General features: G+C 48.2%; 11 protein-coding genes across 11 annotated transcripts; 7 read left to right on the top strand and 4 right to left on the bottom strand.

Annotated features, from left to right (window-relative positions):
* Positions 1-622: 622 nt before the first annotated feature.
* N7473_008636 (uncharacterized protein) lies at positions 623-2,521 on the bottom strand. Its single transcript, XM_057154576.1, has 3 exons — positions 2,416-2,521; positions 1,805-2,369; positions 623-1,729 (listed from the first exon to the last, which is right to left on the bottom strand). Exons 1-3 carry the CDS (start codon positions 2,466-2,468, stop codon positions 941-943), a joined length of 1,407 nt encoding a protein of 468 aa, XP_057005706.1. The 5' UTR covers positions 2,469-2,521; the 3' UTR covers positions 623-940.
* Positions 2,522-4,029: 1,508 nt separating this feature from the next.
* N7473_008635 (alcohol oxidase) lies at positions 4,030-4,519 on the top strand (the record flags this gene model as incomplete). The annotated part of the gene is made up of 2 exons (XM_057154575.1): positions 4,030-4,372; positions 4,428-4,519. 2 exons carry the CDS (start codon positions 4,030-4,032, stop codon positions 4,517-4,519), a joined length of 435 nt encoding a protein of 144 aa, XP_057005705.1.
* A 201-nt stretch (positions 4,520-4,720) lies between these two features.
* N7473_008634 (glucose oxidase) lies at positions 4,721-6,019 on the top strand (the record flags this gene model as incomplete). Its single annotated transcript, XM_057154574.1, has 4 exons — positions 4,721-5,147; positions 5,214-5,428; positions 5,651-5,729; positions 5,802-6,019. The coding sequence occupies 4 exons, from the start codon at positions 4,721-4,723 to the stop codon at positions 6,017-6,019; spliced, it is 939 nt and encodes a 312-aa protein (XP_057005704.1).
* Positions 6,020-7,506: 1,487 nt separating this feature from the next.
* On the top strand, positions 7,507-8,849 carry N7473_008633 (putative endo-1,4-beta-glucanase; the record flags this gene model as incomplete). Its single annotated transcript, XM_057154573.1, has 2 exons — positions 7,507-7,827; positions 7,936-8,849. Exons 1-2 carry the CDS (start codon positions 7,635-7,637, stop codon positions 8,847-8,849), a joined length of 1,107 nt encoding a protein of 368 aa, XP_057005703.1. The 5' UTR covers positions 7,507-7,634.
* A 452-nt stretch (positions 8,850-9,301) lies between these two features.
* N7473_008632 (GNAT family N-acetyltransferase) lies at positions 9,302-9,751 on the top strand (the record flags this gene model as incomplete). The annotated part of the gene is made up of 1 exon (XM_057154572.1): positions 9,302-9,751. One exon carries the CDS (start codon positions 9,302-9,304, stop codon positions 9,749-9,751), a length of 450 nt encoding a protein of 149 aa, XP_057005702.1.
* A 479-nt stretch (positions 9,752-10,230) lies between these two features.
* Positions 10,231-11,526, top strand: N7473_008631 (cobalamin-independent methionine synthase II family protein; the record flags this gene model as incomplete). The annotated part of the gene is given in 5 exon segments (XM_057154571.1): positions 10,231-10,713; positions 10,790-11,178; positions 11,248-11,266; positions 11,277-11,438; positions 11,461-11,526. The coding sequence occupies 5 exon segments, from the start codon at positions 10,231-10,233 to the stop codon at positions 11,524-11,526; spliced, it is 1,119 nt and encodes a 372-aa protein (XP_057005701.1).
* A 411-nt stretch (positions 11,527-11,937) lies between these two features.
* On the bottom strand, positions 11,938-12,273 carry N7473_008630 (uncharacterized protein; the record flags this gene model as incomplete). The annotated part of the gene is made up of 1 exon (XM_057154570.1): positions 11,938-12,273. One exon carries the CDS (start codon positions 12,271-12,273, stop codon positions 11,938-11,940), a length of 336 nt encoding a protein of 111 aa, XP_057005700.1.
* A 162-nt stretch (positions 12,274-12,435) lies between these two features.
* On the top strand, positions 12,436-13,544 carry N7473_008629 (5'/3'-nucleotidase SurE; the record flags this gene model as incomplete). Its single annotated transcript, XM_057154569.1, has 4 exons — positions 12,436-12,625; positions 12,687-12,895; positions 12,970-13,200; positions 13,260-13,544. 4 exons carry the CDS (start codon positions 12,436-12,438, stop codon positions 13,542-13,544), a joined length of 915 nt encoding a protein of 304 aa, XP_057005699.1.
* A 554-nt stretch (positions 13,545-14,098) lies between these two features.
* On the top strand, positions 14,099-14,994 carry N7473_008628 (NPP1 family protein; the record flags this gene model as incomplete). Its single annotated transcript, XM_057154568.1, has 3 exons — positions 14,099-14,204; positions 14,324-14,447; positions 14,502-14,994. The coding sequence occupies 3 exons, from the start codon at positions 14,099-14,101 to the stop codon at positions 14,992-14,994; spliced, it is 723 nt and encodes a 240-aa protein (XP_057005698.1).
* A 438-nt stretch (positions 14,995-15,432) lies between these two features.
* On the bottom strand, positions 15,433-20,265 carry N7473_008627 (putative ABC multidrug transporter; the record flags this gene model as incomplete). The annotated part of the gene is made up of 14 exons (XM_057154567.1): positions 15,433-15,531; positions 15,588-16,027; positions 16,093-16,252; positions 16,321-16,527; positions 16,586-16,896; positions 16,954-17,047; positions 17,098-17,273; positions 17,323-17,597; positions 17,651-18,269; positions 18,329-19,379; positions 19,436-19,683; positions 19,743-19,905; positions 19,957-20,001; positions 20,056-20,265. 14 exons carry the CDS (start codon positions 20,263-20,265, stop codon positions 15,433-15,435), a joined length of 4,098 nt encoding a protein of 1,365 aa, XP_057005697.1.
* Positions 20,266-21,279: 1,014 nt separating this feature from the next.
* N7473_008626 (fungal specific transcription factor domain-containing protein) lies at positions 21,280-23,283 on the bottom strand (the record flags this gene model as incomplete). Its single annotated transcript, XM_057154566.1, has 5 exons — positions 21,280-21,822; positions 21,902-22,101; positions 22,152-22,450; positions 22,508-22,690; positions 22,805-23,283. 5 exons carry the CDS (start codon positions 23,281-23,283, stop codon positions 21,280-21,282), a joined length of 1,704 nt encoding a protein of 567 aa, XP_057005696.1.
* Positions 23,284-23,408: the final 125 nt, after the last annotated feature.

Below are 23,408 nucleotides of genomic sequence, written 5' to 3'. Positions count from 1 at the left end.
GGGGACGAGGTTTGATTTGGTCGATGCTGGTTCGTTGATGTGGTGGAAAAAGTCGAAGGTTTGAAGTGGGACGAGGGAGGCGATCGGGGAAATCTGAGCTCGGAAGGTCACCACATGACTGGCACATGACTGACATTCTCCTAGTAACTACCTACTGTATGCGTTCTTTGTTCTGTCAGCCTTTGTAGTTCTGAACCACCTATTCCATTATCATAATTAGCGCTGTCTGCTCGTCATGTCAGTCGCTTTCTGACTTCAATGCAAATTAAGTTTACCGGCGACGACTCGCGCCATGGCGTGGCGTGGCATTCATGATATACTTCGTATTCCCTGTCAGTCTTGCCTGAGAAACTATATTTTTCCGCCGATGCCAGGAGATTCTACGAGAGAACAAGCAAGAAACATGGTCCGGGCATCGGCAATAGTTAAATTTCTGTGCAGTACCAACGGCTTTGATAGAAAGAGACTTCGCCTGCTTCGGTGGAGTGGGCCAGTAGGGCTAACGAAGTGAGCTGCCGCTGGCTGGACTATTCTCGACTGTCCAGATTGCACTGTGGATTCTATGAGGCATTTACGGATCTCGGTGAACGGTGAAGAAGCTGTAGACAGAATTATTCAAATGCTTATGATGTTATTTGCATTTCCTAATCGAGGGCCCAATTGGGCGTGAATGGTACAAGATTGCATAAGAGAAACATCAATGGAGCTCAGATTGACTTGAAAAATCAAAGAGAAAATGCCCCTTGATCAGTATCATCTGTATCATTGATATATGAGCCCTTTCACCCTGTATACCTGGTTGAGCGAGCTCCGGCGGAAAATGTGATGATATACGCGGCGCTCGCCTACCTCGGATGTACCTCGGACAAACCACCCCCCCTATCCAATCAAAAATCCATCAAACGTGGCGTATCAAAGTGTCCATACCCCTTGACCACGCTCATTTCGTCGACATCGGCAAATTTAGTCTTGAAGGTCCAACCCCCACTGAATTATGGATCATTTGGCACCGATGATCGGATGTTTGCTTGGATTGTGATTGCCATAGACAGCTCCCCAATATGCCTAGCTCAGAGACTGTCTCCCCACTGTTCAGTGTCTCGGGACCCATGAGGAGATTGGTCTGGATCGGCGGTTGAATTCGCTCCATTAGGATGTATGAGCACCACCGTGCTCGTGGGATCGAGGATAGATAGTCTGGGATTTCTGCTCCGTGTACATTATTTCCTCCGCCTTCGAGAGAGGGCTTCAAGATGTAGTTGGCTGATTTGACTGGATCGCATGCTAGCTTTCGGGCGAACAGACCCTGTTCGGATTCGTCTAAGGGATAGACTGGTACAAATGTCTCTCGGATGGCTGCCGCGTCCGACGCGGATAGGAACCGCTCTAGTGCCCCCGGCGCGGTGAGTGCCTGTTGAACTTTCTTGAAGGTTGTGATGTGAGAGAGGAGAGAAGGGCATTTAATCGCCGCTGATATCTCGAGCTGCAATCGCGCTTCCCAGCCGACGTGATCGTATTCTTCTGCTTCATACCCTGCGCGCAGGTACACCACTGAGATTTCCACGGGTTCTGTCGATGCGAGCCACGGTGGGTGGAAGAGTAATACTCGATCTTCTGTAAGCCGGGCGTATTCCAGGATATCGGCGCCAAACTCGAGACGATACATTGGCACGGGGTCGTCTCGGTTCCAGAGTGCATACTCGATGGGGCGCTCGTCTGCTATGTTGAACTATCTCACGATTCGAGTTATGCATGGCCCAAGCAAAGGATCGGAGATTCAGACTGATTGCTTTGCGATACTCACGTTATTTGGCTGCACGATCATCAACACTGCCGTCTGTCTGGCTTCTTCACTCCTTGGTTTCCCATAGGTGGTATGCGCTAGAGCCAGGCAGGAGGCGAGTGATTCGATGTTCTCATTCTTTGGGAGTGACGAGATGTTCAAAAAGTTGTCTCTCCCATTATAGACTCCAGTTCGGGCAAGATAACGATGCATGTTTCCCACTTTGTTTGCATGGGAGCCCCCAGACGCGGAGAAGGTGTTCATCTCGACCTGTTTCAGACTCGTTTCAAATACTGCACCTGGGTCCCGAGGTTCAACACCATCGTTCAAATGGAGCATATAGTCCGAACGGAAGATCCCTACGGAAATATTCTGGAGATATCCGGTTTCTCTAGCCGCTTCATAAATACTCCATAGTGCCGCGGCGAGGGGCTCGACGGGGATGATTTCTTGAATCACGTCGTGGATCCACTGTTCATCCTCGGCGACTGAGCAGTAAAGCCGATTGAATGTTTCCTGGATGTCGAGCGCTTGCTGGAATTTGGCTCGAGGCAGAGGTGTTGGGAAGCACTGATACGGAGGTCCTCTTTATCAGACACCATCACAGGTTCTTTGAATGAAGGGCGTCCTACCGAGACCCCGACCGGGTAACTGTACACGCTGCACTCCGTCTCCGAGCGGACATGCTTTAGCAGGGAGCCATGATTGACTGCCAACTCATGTTAGCCCATCTGTTCGGTTGGTCGAAGATTTTTCTCGTGAGATTACTGACTCTGTTGCGATTTCTTAGTACTGAGGCTAAGCGAACAATGAGGGGTGGAAGGTGGGGGCTTTGTTTTCTGTCAACGAGTCTCACCTGCCAATCTTTTATCTGCGCGACCAGCGACAGCGTCTGTTCTTCACTGAATCCATTCATCTGGGCAATGAGGTCTGATTTGGATCAGTTTTGACCGGTCGGAGGCAGTCAGCAAGCGACTTTGTCTGCGGTGAGCTCATACTCGAGAGCCAGATGCCAGGTCCGTTCACAGCGATTAACAGTGGGGGCCGCTGATCGCCGCGCCACCGAATCACCAGCGAGTGTTAGGGAAGATAAAGAAACGTTCTCACCCATAGTACCATGTGAAGAAGTTCATTCATCGCTTGGGTTGTAAAATAAGATTTTTTTTCTTCCAGATTCTGCTTGTCTCACCTGATCATGTGGTGGATATGAAGCAGTCAAGAAGATCCTATTCGTGACTTGTCCCCACCACATGTCTTTTGTTTTCGTGCGATTTGTATTCGGTGATCAAGATCGCTTGAGTGCCTTTCGAAAGACTGTCTTATGCATAATTTGAGAGAGTGATATTCTGACAGGTAGGAATTAGAAAGTGATCTGATATCTTAGTTCTGCCGCTGATCGCGTTGATTGCATGTTGACGATATTCCAGATCAGGAAAGTCATTGCGGGGCGATGCTGAAGAATGTATAGCCGAATACTTTTTAAGGGTCCTCGAGCCCCATTGGGTGCAGGAATTCTCGGATATAATTAGTATCCACTATCTTTTCCAGAACCGGATATTATGATAGTTATTTGTCCTTGTGAAAAGGTAGTTGAATAGCCCTTGGAGCCTTAGGCTTCTGTACTATACGAGGTTGCCTGCCTAGGCTTTCGTTTCCCGCCGTCTGCCTCCTATATACACAAATCTTCCTCTACCTTCTTCATGACCTAGATGCACCTGTATATATGGTTGACAAATAGGAGCAATATTTCTATACTATGACCGGAGATCACGGAAGAGATATATCCGTAAGGAGCCAAGATCGCCCGCGAGGATATTATTATTTCCATCTAGGAAAGTCATCATCCAACAGTGCTGAAGTATGTATGGTCGATATAATTTTGAAGACTGCCAAAATATCCCGGGGCTTAGCTTCCATCCGTGACCTCCTATATAAGATACCTTATTTTACATGACCATATCATCTATAATTCCCTGAAAAGGAAATTATGCCTATGCAAATAAAGTTGTGAGAACATGGCCTGGACAACGACGGAAGAAGAGGACCCGTAGGTAATTAAAGTCATCGGATGGAATGAGAAATATCATGAGATAGAATGTCATCGTGGGACAATGCTGGAGGATCGATGGACAAGTCATTATTACCAGGAATGTGGGATAGAAGTATTGACTTGGGTCTATAAAAGGGTATGATCGAGACTTCGATGAGATATGTCACGAACTTCCACTCTGTACGCTGAGTTCAAGATGATCCGTTTCCTATATTTCCTTTCCACCCTATCAGTTGCTGCTGCAGCCCCTGCGGGCTCTTCTCCAGCTTTGACATATGACTATGTCATCGTTGGAGGAGGTACCAGTGGCCTTGTGATTGCCAAACATCTCTCGGAAAACTCCAACGTGCCTGTCCTCGTCATCGAGGTCGGTGGTTCCGTTCTGGATAACACCAATGTTACCAGTATGAATGGATACGGACGTGCCTTTGGTACCGACATCGACTGGCAGTATAAATCCGTTCCCCAAACGTGTGGTGGGAACTCCACCCAGGTCCTTCGCGCGGGTAAAGCGTTAGCTAGCACTAGTGTGATTAATGGTATGCTTGACCATGATAATATGCTTGGACGCAAAGCTAATGTTTTATGCTATAGGAATGTCGTTCACCCGTGCGGAGCATGTACAGATCGACGCTTGGCAGACCATCGGCAACAATGGCTTGACATGGAATGCCCTGTGGCCTTAGTACACGAGGAGCCAGAATTTCACTCCCCCCCTCCGAGAAGCAGCAACTCGCAGGAGCGGCGTACAACGGAAACTTCAACAGCGAGACCGGTCCTCTTAAGGTTGCCTTTAGCAACTTCCCTGCTGGCAACGTCACTACATATGTGAATGAAACCACGCAGAGTTTCGGCATTCTTTTACTCCAGACGTCAACGGAGGCAAGATGCGTAGCTTTAGTATCTTCCCCGTCACCATCAATTTCGACAACTACGTGCGAGAGGATGCGGCTCGTGCCTACTACTGGCCATTCTCCTCGCGTCCCAATCTCAGTGTCCTCACTAATTCCTTCTTGAACCGCATTGTCTGGAAGACTGGAGCCACCACAGATTCCACTAACCTAGTGATTGCTTCGAGTGTTGAGGTAACCTTCGCGAATGGCACTGTTGGTGTGGTTGGAGCCACTCAGGAAGTCGTTGTTTCTGCGGGTGCTTTGAAGACACCTGGTATCCTTGAGCTTTCTGAGATTGGAAATCCTACTATCCTCAGCCAAAATGGGATTCACGCTCTAGCCAACTTGCCGACTGTTGGCGAAAACCTGCAGGATCAGATCACCACTACCATAGGTGCAGATGGAGTTGAAACTGTTGCCGGTGCTTAGATGGTCGTCTATCCCAATGTCGACGATATTTTTGGTGACAAGGCCCAGTCCATTGCAGATGCTGTCACCAACAACATTTCGCAGTACGCACAACGAGTATCTGCAGCAAGCGGGAACACGATGAAGAACATGGACCTCCAGACATTGTTCAATGTTCAGTATGATCTGATATTCAAGCAGAAGATCCCAAGGCGGTTGGTCTTCAAGACTGTGGCCACTGCTTTCATTGCGCAAGCCGAATACCGGTCTCATAAACGATTGCCTGTTGCTGAGGTCTTGTGCTCTCCGTCCGGAGCGCAGGCTTTGAATTCGCTGTATTAGGGACTTCTTCCTTTCGCTCGTGAAAACGTTCACATTTCCTCATCTGATCCAAAAGCTATGCCGACCATCAACCCTAGCTACTTCATGCTTGACTGAGACACGGATAGCTAGGTTGCTATTGCAAATTACATCAGGAAATCCTGAGAGACTGCCCCTCTGAAGACTCTGATCCAGCAAGAGACTCTTCCCGGGTATACTGCCGTTCCCGAGGGCGCCTCTGATGATGTTTGGAAGCAGTGGCTCGTTACTCATTGTAAGTTTCATGATGCACAGTTGAGAAGTGCATGATTTCAGGTCAGGATACTTTCCTGAATTGCTTCTGTAGACCGTTCCAATTTCCACCCTATTGGCACTGCCGCGATGATGCCTCGGGACATCGGTGGTGTTGTGGATGTCAACCACACAGTCTATGGCACCGCTAAAGTGAGACTTGCCGATGCTTCTGCTCTTCTATTCCAGGTCTGCGGTCACCTGGTCAGCACCCTCTATGTCGAGGCCGAGAGGGTGGCAGATGTCATCAAGAGCCAGTCTCCTCTTTTCTAATTTGGTTTAGGATGTTGCTTTTCTCGTAAGTCCTAATCTTCTTTGACCGCGCGACTCTCGATGGTGTTCGGTCAGCTTGGAGGAAATGCTTCGACTTCCGATATTTGAAAAGGGTACCACTGGACACACAAGGGTGAGATAGATGTTGCGTGTATCAAGTACGGTCAAAAATTGTTAGATAGCTGAAGTATACATGATGATGATTGTCCTAGAGACTTTTTTAAAGACCAAGAGCAAGTAGATTTTGCATAAATGCATTCTTGTAACCATTCTTTGACAGTTTTTTTTCTCCCATATTTCGCGAAGATCTGAACCACGGTAGCAAGTGATGATAGACCGAGAGACTACTATAAATCACCGAAGACAAGGATGAGAAGATATCATAGCGCAACACCGAAAGAGATCTGCCCGTATTCATGCACAAGAAGCGAATTGACATCTGTAGTTTCAGCAGAGTTTCCCCGCAAAATACATCGCAGCTGTGATGCATATCGAGGGAGTGCTGCTTTAAACACGGGGTGATACCAAAAGACCCATGTCGCCGAGAAAGCAATATGAGTATCGGTATTTCGCATGAAATTATTTTCTTTTCCACGAATCTTACTTCACATTTTCTGAGCTGAGTTGCATCAATTCCTTCACTGTATCGGCATTAAGAGAATAAACCCAGCGTGATCTTGTCATTTGACTCCCCGCAGACCTCTGTCCAGTCCCAAAAGAACTTGCTAGGACGGAGATGATCCCATGTCCTCCGCGTTCGATGTTTTCTCCGCAATTTCTGGGGTTAATTCAGCCAACTCCGTGTTGGTGGCGGACGCCACGAGTACCCTGACAAAGGTAAATGGTGACAGTCACACCACTAAGATAAAATGAAGCTACAAATTGGATAATGTGTCACAGGATTATTTGAGTTCATCTGATAATCAGACTTCCGATGCCTATATATCCGATTCCTGGCTCAATCGTCATGAAGAACGAGCTTTGACCAGGGCAAAAAGCTAGCTGGCTAGTCACTGTCCAGCTCTAGATTTTGGCGCTCCTCTTTTTGTCGGAGAAAAATATTGAACGAGAGATAATTAGGTGCGTGGAACACTACACATGTAGACGCCTGGAATTATTTATTCAGGAATATTTGCACAAATAGGCAGTTTTGCCAAGGGCGCCTAGCGTTTCTGTATTTTTCCGACCTCTGCTGCTAAGGAAGGGGCGGGTCGCATCATGTGTTTCGGAATTTAGCCCATTCTTGTCAATTCCCTAACATCAAATTGCAGGAATATTCGGCAGCATATCCGATCTCGACACGGACTCTTCGAATCGGTCGGCTCGTGGCGCTTTCCCCAATATCTGGAGGATTGTTGCATGGTGCCGATTCGAAGGATGACGACAATTTAGCCCCACCTCGAAAAACGTGGATCCACGATCCATCAATGCTCCCTGACAATGATCGTTTCGAATCCTGAGTGGAGACTCATCAATAATTCTCCCCAGCAGGTATAAAGTCGAGCGCCTCTGTCGATCGGAGCGGGATAGCAAATACCTGCAACTCCGAAAAAAAAGGGCGACCGAAATCTTCTATCCTTATTGCAAAGACAAGGAGTGATCTCATAATCATTATATGAAAATGCTGAAAGTTGTTGCCCCAGTATTGATGGCTACATTGGTGGCTGGCCATGGTCACGTCACAAACATTGTGGTCAACGGGGTCTCCTATCAGGGCTGGGATATCAATTCGTTTCCCTATTCAAGCGACCCCCCTACAGTTGTCGCTTGGGGTACTCCCAACACAGGCAATGGCTTTATTGCGCCAAGTAAGTAAAAATAATTCTCCTCTTCAGTCTCAAATTGATCCTGATTCCTCCTCCCGTTGTGCGATATCCCTCCGATTGGTGATACCTTACATCTGACTGGTTGACTAGGTAACTACGGAACATCTGATATCATCTGCCATCTCAATGCAACCAACGCAAAGGGCCATGCCGTGGTTGCTGCAGGAGATAAGATCAATCTCCAGTGGACAACCTGGCCTGACACTCACCATGGTCCAGTGATTGACTATCTCGCAAACTGTGGTGACTCATGCGAGACTGTTGACAAGACGACATTGAAATTCTTCAAGATTGATGGTGTGGGTCTCGTCGATGATACTACTGTTCCTGGAACCTGGGGGGACGACCAGTTGATTGCCAACAACAACAGCTGGATGGTTGAGATTCCTCCCACTCTCGCCCCCGGAAACTATGTCCTGCGACACGAACTCATTGCCCTGCACAGCGCTGGGAGTGAGGACGGTGCTCAGAACTACCCTCAATGCTTCAATCTGCAAGTGACTGGCTCAGGCTCTGCCCAGCCCTCGGGTGTTTTGGGCACGGAACTTTACAAAGCAACGAATGCAGGCATCCTTGTCAATATCTATACCTCGCTATCAACCTATGTTGTACCTGGGCCCACGCTTATTAGCGGGGCTGTCTCTATCACGCAGGCCACCTCAGCTATCACTGCATCTGGAACCCCGGCCACCGGAGCAGGCGGTGCTGTGACTACCAGCGCGAGCGCAGGACAGACCTCATCAACCACTACGGCACGAACTATCACATCCGCCACATCGACCACCACGAGCTCAGCAACCACCCTGACAACTAAAGTCAGCACGAGCAGCACAACCCTTGTCACCAGTAAGACTACCACAACCGCCGCTTCGGATAGTTCAACTCAAACCGTCTATGGGCAGTGTGGAGGAAGCGGCTGGTCCGGTGCCACTGCTTGCGTTACGCAGGCTACTTGCACCTCGATGAACCCATGGTACTCTCAATGTGTCCCAACAGCTGTTTAGGGGCAGCAAAGTCTTCAATTTGTTCTTTAGCTTCGTTTGTACGGCAGGACCGACTGTTTCTATGTGAAGTATAGCAATGAAAGCAAAATTTTCTTCATATGTTGTTTCCTTTTGATGAGGGGAATCTTAGACCAGTAGCGCTGGACATCTATTTCAGTGACCAAGTACAATATCGGAAACTGACAAACCTTTCATCGTGGAACACAGTGAATATAAATCAGAACATCGCCCTAAGTAGATTAGTATCACAAAACTACCCTTTGAAGGACCCGTTTGATAGCAGAGGCTAACTGCGACATCTTATTGGACGAAGACTGGTCTTTCACTCCGAGTGGATTCTTTCCATACCCGCTATACCCGAAATGACTCCCCCTTCACCGCGACGCGACGCGTTCGTTTCGTAACTGTTCCATCTAACATCCTCCTACGCTCGCGAGTTTCAGCATTTTACCATGGATTCCCAAGCTATCAGCCTCCCCAAAGGCTATAAACTCCAGCCTGGCTACCCTCCGACCTCCCAATACCTTGAACTTCGCTTGGTTTCCGGACTCTCCCCGAAAACACCATCCCAGGCCGCTGCAGTTCCCACTGGCAGCTGGTATGGCTTTTACGTCACTTTCGAAGCCACCAAGGGCGATCCACAACCGATTGGAATGGGAAGGATAATTGGAGATGGTGGCTGGTATTTTCATATTGCCGACATGGCTGTGCATCCTGATCACCAGAGGAAAGGCCTCGGGGATGTGATTCTCAAAGCGCTCCTCCAGCATATTCACCGAGAGGCTCCTGCTGATGGAAAGCCATATATCACACTGTTTGCAGACGAGCCTGGTCGGAGGCTATACTATAAGAATGGATTTGTGGACGCGGCTCCTGGTCAGCTAGGCATGTGGCTGAAGTGAACACAGACAGCCCTAGAGATAATTTGGATGACAGGTAGACTCGGAACAATTCATGAATGATATTGATGAAGGTTTTGTACGATTTAAATTGGAGAGGCTCTATTTTCCTTCACTCAAATACCATGTTTATCGGCCATTCAGCCTATTCTCGGCCACTCTTGTTCCCCACAAACTCTCTCCGCCTGTCAGTTATCTGCTCAACCCCGCAGTCTCACCTACAAGTCTAGAATTGCGAAGGCGTGAGACGAATAATCGGGTTTGACGACTCATTGGTCAGAGAAGTGTTATCATTACAAGACATCCATGCTCTGTCTTACAACATGTTCAGAATTTCTCAGCAAAGAACATTGGGGTCATTGGATGTCGGCGGGGAGGACCATCTCAATGATGAGCCTCAAGATCCCCACATGCCACATCATCCACAATCTATTTAAACCCCTCGATAAGCCCACGCGATAATATTTGAACTGTAAAATATCATGGCTCCTCCATTCCGCACTGAGCATGTTGGCTCTCTGATGCGCCCAGCAAATCTCCTGGCGGCTCGCTCTGCTGCTGGTGTCACATCTTCGTATTCTCGATTAACGGAAGATGTTCAAGCTGTCACTGAAAAGGCGATCGCTGAAGTTGTCGCCAGGCAAATCGAGCTAGGCATTCGCCCAATCACCTCTAGAGAATATGAGCGAAACATATTCTACTCCGGATTCTTTGAAAATCTCCAGGGCATGGAAGTTGTCGAGGCAATCCCAGTTGACCAAGGCTATCGCACCGGCTTTCCAACCCTCAAGATGCTGAAGAGTCTTGGCATTCCTACTCGCGATTCTGTCGTTGCTGTCGATCGCATTAAAAACACTGATTCCCCTTGTCTATCAGAGTGGAAATCTTTGCGGAGCCGACTTTCTCAAGAACAGTGGAAGGATTTCAAATTGACCATGCCTCCAATAACGCACAGCCATATGCAGGTAATCCATTTCTAAGGCTTTTCATTGCCATTCTACATCATCACGTTGTACAAACTAACAACATCCCTACATCTAGATGGCAATTGGGACCGCCTACCGTCCAAATGCCTATTCATCAGACCAGGAATACTTCAAAGATCTCGCAGAGGCATATGCGGCCGAGTTTCTTGTACTCTACAACGAAGGGCTGCGTTCAATCCAGATCGACGACCCGTGTCTTTTGTTCTTCGTGACGGATGAATTCCGATCTGGCTGTGTTGCGGATGGTGTAGACCCTGATGAGTTACTCGACCAATATATCTGGGCACACAATCAGTGTCTACTCGGAAAACCCGCAGACCTTCATGTTGGACTGCACCTGTGCTGTGGAAACATGACCTGTTCAACTCATATCATGAGCGGATCGTACGAGCGCATTGCCAAGAAAAAGTTCACCGAATTGGCTTATGATACGTACTACCTTCAGTGAGTCGCTGCCATCATCTGAATTGGGCATTGATGGAAAGACATTGCTAAGTAATATTGGCTTTCAAGATACGACACCGAGAGGGCTGTGACTTGAGCCTCTCCGCCATTTGCCCACCGGCAAGAACGTCATTTTAGGCATAGTTTCTACCAAGTCGCCGGAGCTGGAGGATTTGGACGTACTTGTTACTCGTGTGAATTCCGCAGCGGAGGTCATAGCTCGTGGACAGGGTCGCAGTGTGGATGAAGTGTTAGAATCAGTCCGCAATGCGGATTTGCTAGTATGAGCTCCGGCAGGGGCAGTGGAATGACGATGAACATTATGTGGGAAAAGCTAGTCTTGGTTGAACGACTCGCTAAGCGAATCTGGGCTTGAGCTTTTCTACCATCATTCCATTAGGTGTGAGTTGCAGAAATTTGAAACTTTGGTAAATCGGGCAATAGTATCCATTCTGCTTCATGGGTCGAACATGGTCTTATCGAACCTTAGGCTTCGGGTATTTTGCGAAAAACCTCGCCCAAGGACGTTCTAGATTTCTAGAACGATCGAGATTCAACGCCTATCGCTGCGATGAAGTCCGATCCGAAGGGCACTGAAATGGTTAAAACCTAGTGCTGACAATCGCATGGACGCTATATATTGAGGCGGTGTCACGGTCTTAGATGATTTAATCCCTCTAGGTAGAAGACATTTTAAATCTACCATCCTTTTTCTGTCATTATTTCGGAGATAATGATCGATATCAGATTAGCTTGAAACTATATCACCTTAAGCGAAGGGACGATCTGCAGATACAAATCAAGAATTCCAGCCAGTTCAGGGAATCGCGCCGGAAGCCGAAGAAACTCCGGGAACAAAGCGGGGATCCCGCGGTTGCAATGATCGACCACATGGCTGCCCCTGAGACTCTCGTTGGACTGTCTGATCGCTCCTTCAGCGTACTCAGCATAGTAGTGTGCATAAGTCAAGACCACACGACCCGCACGGTGCTGCCAATCTTCACCAATCCGCGTCATTCGTACCTGACTTCTTGTGGAGTCGCTAAGGAACGCGTCGTGGATGTCTGCCTCAATCCAGAAGGCGATCGTCGCCATCGGCCGTTCGATAGCCGTGAGATCCACTCTCAAGGCGGATAAGCCGTTGGATGGTTCGATGACTGAAACGTATAAAATCCAGACCCAAAATCCTTGAGCGAAAGACGGTGACTGCTTGCATTCACTGGAAGGCTACCGTGGATTTGAACTCAGACTAGCAAGATGCAGTTCAACACGATCGCGGCCCTGTTGGCCTCGCTATCAGTTGTGGGATCCGTTAATGCAGTCAACATCATCTCTTCCAACGACGATGGCTGGGCCGAGGTGAACATTCGAGCTCTCTTTGACACCCTCACTGCTGGTGGTCACTCCGTTGTGGTAGCTGCACCAGCTGAGAATCAGAGCGGAACCGGTGAACCGATCATAGAATCTCCCCTTACTGCGATCAGTTACTGATACTGTTGATCTCCCAGGGTCCTCCCAAAAGACACCCACAACTCTCACCGAAGCCTGTGAATTCAACAGCTGCCCTTCGGGTAGTCCAGCTGTGGGATACAATGCTTCCCAGCCTCGTCTGAATTATATAAATTCGTATCCGGCGACGTCTATGAAGTACGGCATCAACTCGATTGGCCCTCGGTTTTTCAATGGTGCCCCCAATCTCGCGGTCGCTGGTCCGAATGTGAGTCGAGAAATTCCGAGAGAAGCTTGGAATTTGCCCAAGTCAAATGTGCGAATTCTAATTTCATCCTCTAGGTTGGAAACAACATTGGCCTGGCAGTCTTGCTGTCCGGCACCGTTGGAGCGACCACCTATGCTGCATATAATGCGGGAATCCCAGCTGTTGCATTCTCTGGAGCTACCGGCTCCCAGACGGCATGGAACGCTTCTGCAACCTACCCGGATTACAGTCAAATCTACGCAGATCTTGCGCTCAACCTGACAGACCACCTAGTCACCTCTGGGGCACCTTATCTCTCAAACAATGTGAGTATTCTCTCTACAGCGACTATTATATTATCTGATGACTAAATCACATCTTTTAGATCTGGCTCAATGTGAACTTCGGGGCCGTCTCTTCGGAATGCAGCAAGGCCGAGGACTTTTCATTCGTGCTTTCACGAATCCATGTCGCGATTCCCCTCATCACTGCCGACGACGTGACGACCTGTGGTAGCTCCCGGCTGCCGAGCGAGATCGCAGTGTCTCTCAAATCAGGTTGTTACGCAAGCGTGTCAGTCGGCGTGGCGGACACCAAGGGAGACGCGAACGCCACTATGCAGGAGGTTGTTCTGAAGAAGCTGAGCACTCTCCTCACTTGCTTGCCGTAATTGGTGGAGCTTTTTACACATGTAGAACCTCCAGCACCTATCAGCTGGCCATGCAAGCCCATGCAATGTACTATAGCTTAGGCTCTATGTTCCTAAATGCTAGCCACACAACTTAGTGCACAAAATGACCGACCATTTCATGCGGAATGATCATTTTGTGTCCGTCGTTAATGAAGTAGTCAATAAAAAGTGCGCTATATCACGGAAGGATGGCCAGACTAACGATATAGATAAACAAAGTCTTCATCAGAGACGAATCAAGAAAGGCGGGGAACCCACGAGGAACATAATCGGCGAGATACCTCATCAAGGTGGGGTACCGAACTGTCGGCCACCATCCCATTTCGGGACTGAAGACCGTTTCGGAGCTGGATGGTCTCGGAGCCCGTGCAGATCTTTGTCTATCATGCTGTGAGCTTTCGAATCGGAGAAATCCCTATTAACCGCTGAAAAATCTTAGACAGGGATTGCAAGATATATAAATCAAGCCTAATCCCTCAACAAAAATTTCCAACAACCAGCTCCTTGTTTAGAAACATCAGTACCAAGAAGCCATGATCTTCAACCGAGTCCTTGGCCCTTTGGCCGTATGCTCCTTGGCTGCGGCGAACCCCACTCGCAAGCTCGACCGTCGTGGAACTATCGGAAATGCTGATATAGGTAAATTGCCCTTCACGATTCCTCGGTCCTTAATATCGAAGTATCACTTGGATTCCATTTCATTATAGATTGAGGAATGCTTCTTCAGAGTCCTTTACTGACATCTATTGCTCAAAAAGTTGGCTTTTCTGAGACCGTTCCGTCTGGTACCACTGGTGAGGTCTATCTCGCCTACAAACCTCACTTGTATGTGCAGAATGGCTGTGTGCCATTCCCAGCTGTGGATGCAAGTGGAAATACCAAGTAAGTCCGTATATATTGTCATTCTGGGTGACTTTCGAAAGCTTACTGTTTCAGCGCTGGTTTGAAAACGACTGGTGCTTCCAACGGTGACTGCAGTAGCAGCACAGGCCAGGTTTATGTTCGTGGCACAACCTATGGGGATTACTATGGACTGATGTACGCGTGGTATATGCCCAAGGATGAGCCATCCACGGGCCTTGGCCACCGTCACGACTGGGAGGGAGTCATCGTGTGGCTGTCTAGCTCTTCAAGCACCACGGCTAGCAATGTTGTTGCTGTTTGCCCTTCGGCTCATGGTGGATGGGACTGCTCTACCGATGGGTATACTCTTGATGGCACCTCGCCATTGATCAAGTACTTCAGTATCTGGCCTGTGGATCACCAGTGTGGCTTGACAAGCACAGTTGGCGGTACCCAGCCTTTGATCGCATGGGAGTCCTTGCCTACTGTGGCCCAAGATGCTTTGGACACCACCGACTTCGGTGATGCCATCGTGCCATTCATTGATGCCCACTTTACTACAAACTTGGGCAACGCCAGTTTCTGAGCAGAACAAAGGCGTTCCGAGACCGATGCTTGCCAGGTACATAACCTATCGAGAGTGAGCCTTCCATCGAACAGCAATTGTTCCCGCTGGGCCTAAGCTATAAATCCATGGTTTGATCCCACATTCTCAATACACACCTCACATGAGTATAATGGGAGCGTGAGTTATTGTTGATGAAATGAAGAACTTTTTGTATATGAGTCTATCCGAATAGAAAGAGACCACCCTCGTTCAAAAAGGAAAAAGAAAATGTTGATTGAATAAGAAGAATGATCTATAAGGGATATATAAAGAGCAGGAATTTCTATGTATAGTGAAGGAAAGCGTCCAGAGTGAGAAAGAACCAAAGAACGGGAAATGTTGACAATTTGAGAAGCGCTTTGATCAACCGTGGGAGAAAGATTCAGACGGAGGATGGTACACGGTTTTCTGTGTCCATTATTCCGATCGGGCGCTTTTGGTCTTCTTACTGCGCAGTTTCATCATAAGAAACACGCAAGCATAAGACGAGATGCAGAACAAGGCGGTGATACCAGTCTAGAATATTTCGTCAGTAATGAATCGGAACAGTAGACAAATCAAAAATAACTTACATCTCTCCAGGAGTAGTATTTGGCTCGGAGGTTGAAAGTTTTGGCATAGTCAGCACCTGTGGAATACTGACAGAACGAGCAAGTGCTTGTAGAGTTTGCATCCAGCAAGTAGCCCGCTTGTGTTGAAAGGAAGTCTGCCATGTATTCACCGCAGGTTTGTCCAGAAGGAGCCCTGAAAGTGACAAATTCCGAAGGCTCGCATTTAACCTGGACATCCCACAGAACTTCACCCAGAAGGCCCCCAACAAGGTAGGTGAAGGGATCCAGATAGTAGATCCAGTAGCGCCAGAAGGCTTGCAATTGGCTGTAGGGAACGACGACACCGCAGAAACTAATCATGCCTGCGCCCAGCAAGACCGGATTCATAACAGCCGCAAAGTATTCGTTGGGCGCATATGCAGCGATTGCCTGACCGATGGAGGTGTACAGGAACTCATAAACTAGAAGCTTGTCAGAACCGCATCGGATGGAGAAGACAGAGGAAACAAGACAACGGAATGCGTACAGATCATCTGGAGATAGAAATGGCCAGAAACACTGGCTCCAATAGGGAAGCCTACGGTGAAATAAAAGCAGACGAAGTAGAGCGTAGCACAAATAATGAGATACGGAATCTCGGCGACGGCTTGAGCACCGATAAAGGCAAGCCAATGGTAGGTTTTTGACTAGAGGATATTAGCCACTTCGGTCACCAATTTTCTAAGGGTGTGACCTTGGATCAATATGGCCATACCTTCTTTTCACGCGTCTCAAAGATATCACGATTAGCCAAGAAAAAGGGTTGCATCTGATTGATGCAGCCCGGGGCAACGAAAATGAAATTGAAGATGGCAAAGAGTCGCAACTGGAGAGAGAAAGTTCCATCTCCAACCTTCCAGAAGGTGAAACCGCTGAAAAGAGCCGCGAAGATATGGAGGATAATCTTATTCCACATGTAGTCCTTGAAAGACAGTTAGTTTCAAAGGCGACTTGATTATAAAGTGATAGATAGATCATACCGGTGAGCGCCAAATCTTGATACTGAGACGCGCAACAACCATCTTGAACTGAAACCAGTGAGAGGTAGCGAAATTGGCGGTGTCTTCCACATAGTTTGGATCCGCAAGACCGGATTTGTTCAAGGCCTCAAGCTCCTCGAGGGCCTTTCGTCGCTCCTCGGATTGACTCCAAACCTCAACCCAGTCTGTCTTCTCCGTCGAGCCGCTTCCTTGTACAACATCGATGATATGCTCGGCTGGGTTGGCATCAGGTGGGCAAGGTGCGCCGTTGCGTGCGAAATAATCCAGGATCTTGCTCGATTCATTGCCGGCTGCAGGTTTGAAATGTCAGCGCTAGATACAAAACCTGAGTGCTTGACTAGACCCACTCTCTCCAAAGTACGTCATTCTTCCGCCCTTTGCAAGAAGCAGAAGACCATCGAATGCGTCGAACAAGACAGCAGAAGGTTGGTGGATGGTGCACTTCCATAAATTAGCACCAGAAGAACTCAAAGGTCTCATGAATATCTTACCAGCACAGCTTGGCCTCCGTCAACAAGCTTGCGTAGGAACCGCACGATATTGTATGCACTCTGTCCATCAAGACCTGAGGTAGGCTCATCCAGGAAAAGCAGAGAAGGCTTTGCCACAAGTTCGACACCTAGGGTCACCCGCTTGCGCTGTTCAATACTGAGACCGGCACCCGGAACTATTGAATGTTAGTTTCTGTGAATAAAAGAGGAACAAATCGCTCTGACCTCCAATCAAAGCGTCCACGATATCTCCGAGTTCCAGGAGGTTGATAATGTGATCCACGTAAGCAATTTTCTCCTCATGTGAAACTGTAGACGGTTGACGAAGAACGGCAGAGAAGATGAGTGCTTCCCTCACGGTCGCTGTTGGCTCGTGTACATCCAATTGTTCGCAGTAACCCGTGGTTCTTTGGAAGCTAATGCCCTGTGGGCGCCCGTCGATCAGGATTGATCCATAAATCTCACCCGAGTCCTTTCTCTGAGCAAGAACATCCAATAGTCTGTGAATTTTGTAAGCAAAGTCCCTGAGAAAATGGTCAAGAGAGTCACCGACGTTGTTTTTCCAGCCCCGGAAGCTCCCATCAACGCAACGAGATTTCCGGGCTTCACATAACCAAACACTTTGTTCAAAAGCTGTTTCTTTTCTCCATTGAACGGAACTTGGTAATCAAGGTCATGCCATGTGAAGATGGATTGTTTTGCTGAGCCGGTGAGGGCCGGCGGGTCTTCCTTCTTCTGGGCCGTAATATTCATCTTTGGGTCAGTGGCTCGCTTTTTCTCACTTCCACGCTTGTAGAGCAAGACGGAGGAGCTGCTCTGGCTGTTCTTAAGCTCAAAGCCCATCGATGTCAAAAAGATGAAGAATAGCCAGAATCCGACAATGACTCCGAAGCTGCGCCAGATGTGGCCGAACGAATAGCTGTACTGCTCTCGGATGTAAGCCTCGCCATCAATGATGCCGTCGGCATTGCTTCCAAGCACTGAACAGCCTCGGTGCGGCGAGGCAGCATCTGAATAGCCAGAACCGTATGGGATATAGTCAGGCTCTTTGCAGACAAGTTGCCGACCGACAAACTCATTTGCCATGAGCGCCTCGAATGCGTATGCTCCCGGGTTCAGGTAAAAAATCCAGCGGAACCACACGTGCATCTTGTTGAACGGCACCAGATAACCTGAACCGATTTGGTTAGCGGATGGTCTACTCAAGGGAATGTCCAGATCTATAACATACCTCCATAGACAAAGAAAACCGTTGAAAGAAGACCAGACATCTTGGAAGCATTTCCAAATCGAGAGCAGAGGGCGCCAATCGCTCGGAACAGCTGGATGAAGCACAAGGTTTGCACAATGATAATAATCCAGTAAGTGAAGAACCTTCCGGCATCCATTTGCAAAGCCGCCATAAAGTACAGGATCAGCGAGAAGCAAGTCACTTGAATCATCACAACTGGCACATCTGTAATGGCATTGGCAATGCAGAAAGCTGTTGGGCGGTAAAATCCGAATCGCTTTTGACGGGAGAGAATTGGGCGACCCATGAAAGACGCGGTCGTCTCAGACAAGGACTCGAGAAGGAAGTAGAGGACTGGGAAGAAGAGCACACCGGGGCGCAAGAAGATAGAGCTGCTATCCTCGGCGAGGTTGTAGAAGATAGATCCACAAACCAATGCCTGAATGATAGCCGAGCCGACTTTAACCATGAGGGAGAACTTGTCTCCCCACATGATTTGGAACTGCCGCAAAGTGCAAGAACGAACCTGATCCAGAAGGTTTGCCGTGTAGACACTCTGATTGCGAGGAAGATGCTGTTTGCGCTTTTCGCTGGATACGGCCATCTTAAGATCCTCCGTCTCGTGGCTCAGCTTGTCAGGGGAATCAATGGAATCCAGTTGCTCTTGGCAGATATAGCTGTCGCGGTATCGAGACTCGAATTCTCCCGCAGTATTGGGTACTTTGTCCTCCCATCCGGCACGGACGATTCTCTCCGTGAGGACGGTAACAGACGTAAGAAAATCCGCAATATTGGCGCCCTTAGGACAAGTGAAGCCAAGTGACTCGAAGTATCCCTTAGCCAATCGACGAGGGCCATAGTAAGTCACTCTGCCTTCGGCCAAGACGAGAACCTTGTCAAAGGTATCGTAGATTCCATTTCCAGCTTGATAGGTGGTGGTAATGATGGTCTTTTGATTCTCGTCTGCTTCCCGTCGCAGCAATCGTGCAAACTCCACGGCAGCCTTTGAGTCGAGACCACGCGTAGGATTATCCCACATTTGAACGGGGCTCTGTTTCACCCAAGGTTAGCTCATGAGATGGAGTTTAGAATAGTTTGATTACTGACCTGCCCTGCCATCACTTCGGCTAGAGACACGCGCTTTCGCTCGCCTCCCGAAACTCCGCGAATGAACTCATTGCCAACACGAGTCTTCTTCGTATGCCCGATACCGAGAGAGTCAAGAATAACATCGCGTTTTTCCAAAACATAGTCTTTGCGGTTGGCTAGCGCCTCTGGTCGCTCATTGGGAACTTTGTTTCGGAGCGCAAACTTCATCGTCCGGTTGACGGTGAGAGTTGGGAAGTGCAAATCATCTGCAGAGATAAATTTGTTAGCAAGGCGACATTCAAGTTAAGGATAACTATAAACTAACCTTCGTTGTTGAACATGATCTGCTGACGGAATTGCTTTGCAGCTTTGTGATCCATACTTCCATATCGAGTCTCACCACTGACTTCATCAAAAGTCTCTCGGTCATTTGCAAGAACTTGTAGAAGGGATGTACAGCCAGATCCTGGACGACCGAGAACCAGAAGCTACATTTGTTAACCTCAAAATATTGCGGGCGGCAAAATCACGTTACATACCATTTCCCCTGGCTTGACTTGTCCTGACACATCTTTCAGAATTGTCTATCATAGTGTTAGTATTTACGCCCAAACCCTTATTATACTGTGATCTCATACCCGTTTGTGTCTCTGCGTCCGTTTGAACAAATCGCCGAGCTGGCGGGGGTCAACCTCTGACCACAACGTACTTCCCAATGCAGCATCTGGTGCCGTCACTCGAACATTAAGATCGCGAAATGTCACCGTGAGGCGTTTGCGAATACTGCCATCATAGCCAGCACTTTCCAAGTCGGCAGGTGTTATCGTCCCTGATGATGGAGTATCCATCTTGGCTGATTTAGTCGCCCAAAATGGAATTCGACCTGGTGACTCTTCTTTTCTTGTACAATAGATGTTTTCAATCAAACTTCGTATCTTATATCGTGGCTTGATATTCCAAACGGGGAGAAACTTAAAACATGATGTCAATTGATATTTAAAAGACCATCCCCAAAATTGCAGCGCGATGTCTAAGCTGCAGTACTCATACTTTTACATCCGTATAGCCGAGAAGTGGGTCCTTCGGAGATCCGGCCTTATCATCGTGCCTGCAATCTTCGATAATCCGGGATTAACAGTAGGGCGCACAACGGAAATATCTGCGTAGGCCATCGGGTTTACCCTTTTCTCCCCTTCTTGTACCATCGTTTGTCAAGACGAGGGCTGAATAATGGATCCACTACGGGGTTTATCCCTGAAGAGCTTTGTCAGAACGCAGCTATCACGTTTATCTTCGGATATAAACCTATTTTCGACGATCTCGATCTGAAATATTTTCCGAACTGTGTGGATCATCAGCCAAAGCTCAGTCACCGAAATACTAGCGGCCCTTCTAGAAGGCCCATTTTGCGGCAGTTCTCAGATCAGGGGCGGCGAGCTGTCAATACAAGCTTTGACCTCTAGTTTGATTGTGCCTTGATGGATTGCGTAGCCTCGGCTTTACATGGAGTTATGGCCACCTCCACCTAGCAAGTGGCAAATCCTTTTGATCCCCTTTGATTTTAGGGTCGACAGATCAGCAAATCTACACTTCCACGTCGTTAGTTGTGCTCCTCTGTTTGTTTATGTATTTGTTTTGCTCGCTTCCAGGTTTTCAGATATCTGATAAGTCGGTTGAGACAACATTTTAGCATTAATTGCATAAAGATGCCGGATTTTGTCATAGTTTGTGTCAAAAATGATCGTTACTTACTTTGCACTCCGGCCAACTTCAACCGGGAAATCTATTAGATATTATACAGGTAGGCCAACAAAGAGAGCTGAAACATAAATCCCCCAACCTGCACGAAATGATAAACACTTTTAAGGGAATGCAGAATCTGCAGCCTGATGTGTCGAGAAAAAGGCCTCCAAGTCCATAGTCGAAAAATCAAAGTTCCAACCCATGTCAGACTGAGTAAAATCAAGTAGATCCTCATTTGAAGCCCCCGATCCCCCCGTCTCCGGTCCATCGAGTAACGGCAAATTCCATTGTGGCGTTGATAAGTCTGGTTGTTGGCTGAAGAAGGGTCTTTGAGGGAGTGATGGGTCTGGAGGGACCCATGACTGATTATTGTGGTTTCCTGGGGCCTGGGAGATGGAAGTTGGTCGTTGTATGTTCGATGAGGAATATTCTTCGGCTTTTGGATAGGGTGACCACTCATAGGAAGGGTTGATCTTGCGCAGGGTTGTTTGAATGGCTGAGATGGTGGCTTTAATTGGATCACCTTCTCGCATCGTGCTCAGGCTTTGTAGGGATGCGTAGATCCAAGGTAGATGGGTTGTGGCTGTGGTTGGGTCGTGAAGAAGGTCGTATATCAGGGTGAAGGTCGAGCTGGCGAGGAAATATCCGTGGTATCGTAGTTGCTAAGGGGAAGATCAGTGAATAGTCTGGAACATGGCTGGGCGGACTGAATGTACCTTAACAAAGTCATTACTGCGAGACGCTTCGCATAGATGATGGATAGTTTTCTCTCGCAGCTGTAAGGGTGTGATTGCAGGCCTCATTCAACCAAGTCGGCATCTCGGTCGGGCGACTTGCCGAGCCCCCGCCAGGCTGTTGAAGAGACGTTTGCATGTCCCTCTGCCAGTGACCACGGAAAATCAGGAAGGGGCGGAAGGTCAGAAGGAGAGTATGATAGTATACTGTTGTTAGTTAATAGCCAGATCGATCAAGACGGGGTAAGAGACCTTACGAGTAATAAATATCGTCTGACGGACACCTAGAGAACCCGTTTGGATACTCCCATTCAGGCCAAACCCGAGCGCCTGCTGCATCTGCACCTCATGGGCACGAAGGTCATGAGCGATCGATCGAGCTACTCGCCACATGTGCAACAATGACTCGTGTCGTTGGCCGTAAATCTCATCACCGGAACGAGAAACAGTCTTGCAAAATTCAGTCAAGAGCCGAATGAACGGATCTTTTGCATATTCAATAGCGACATCCCTCAAGGACAATGAGCTCGGTCGACCGACGTGAAAGCAGAACCACCTGGAATGCCAGTTAGCAATTTATTTGATCCAATCTTTTGAATGAATGGGGACAGACGTTTCGAAGGAATAGAGAGACCAGAATGTGATTCGTCGCTCTTCAATGGTCTCCTGGTCTTGAGTGTCCTCATGAGGGACGTCTTTGTGCAGGCCAGCAGAGAGGGCCTTGCGAGCGGCTGATCCCAGATACAAGAAAGCTGAATTCGGTCGACCTTGTTCATTCTGGTAGTTCGCGTATTGACTGGAAGACTATGTCAGTTTTGAAAGTTCAATCGAGGGTGGCAGGGGCCGACATATCATAAGTAATCCGATTTGCACGGTCTGTAGGTTTACAACGTCATCATATGAGACCAACGACGCCTTGACACGATCAAAAAGAACATCTCCCCAGGCGAAATGATCGGTGCCTAGCGAGCCCGTTGCTAAGCTGATCAAGATGATAGCTTGAGTAAGGGCATCGGGATGAATAGTAGGGGATGGATTGTAGAGCTTCTCCAAACATTGCTCGTAGTAAGCCTTGGGGCGATGAGGCAGCATATGATAGAGATGAGTTAAGAATCGTGAGAGAAATAGCTTTGCCAGCTCATATGGCAAGAACATCATAGGGATGTCACTTGGGATGTTGGACTTGCCGATCTCATGAGTATCTGGAGTTCCGAAGAAGATGCGTCTGAAGCTGAACAAGTCCAGGCCAGCACTTGCTTCTTCCACTTCGCCAGAAGGTGCCGGGTGAATGGTTGGATTAGAAACAAGGTCACGATAGGTGTGTTGCATTAGTGAGAAATGCGAGGTTGGCCCATAGTATAACTGCATCTGGCATGAAGGCGATGCCATATGAGTTGCCGATACACTATTGGGGAACTCAAGCATCATCGATGGGCCTCCAGTTTTAAATGACTGAGTAACTGGCGGAGAGACTCGCTGGGGCTGCTTGTCCTCATTATCAGAATGTGGATATT

This window comes from Penicillium subrubescens (assembly GCF_028828155.1).
Source record: "Penicillium subrubescens strain IBT 31985 chromosome Unknown utg000006l_segment0_segment0, whole genome shotgun sequence".
Classification (NCBI taxonomy): Eukaryota; Fungi; Ascomycota; class Eurotiomycetes; order Eurotiales; family Aspergillaceae; genus Penicillium; species Penicillium subrubescens.
Note: the sequence above shows the minus strand (reverse complement) of the source record. Positions and strands in the feature narration are given on the sequence as shown.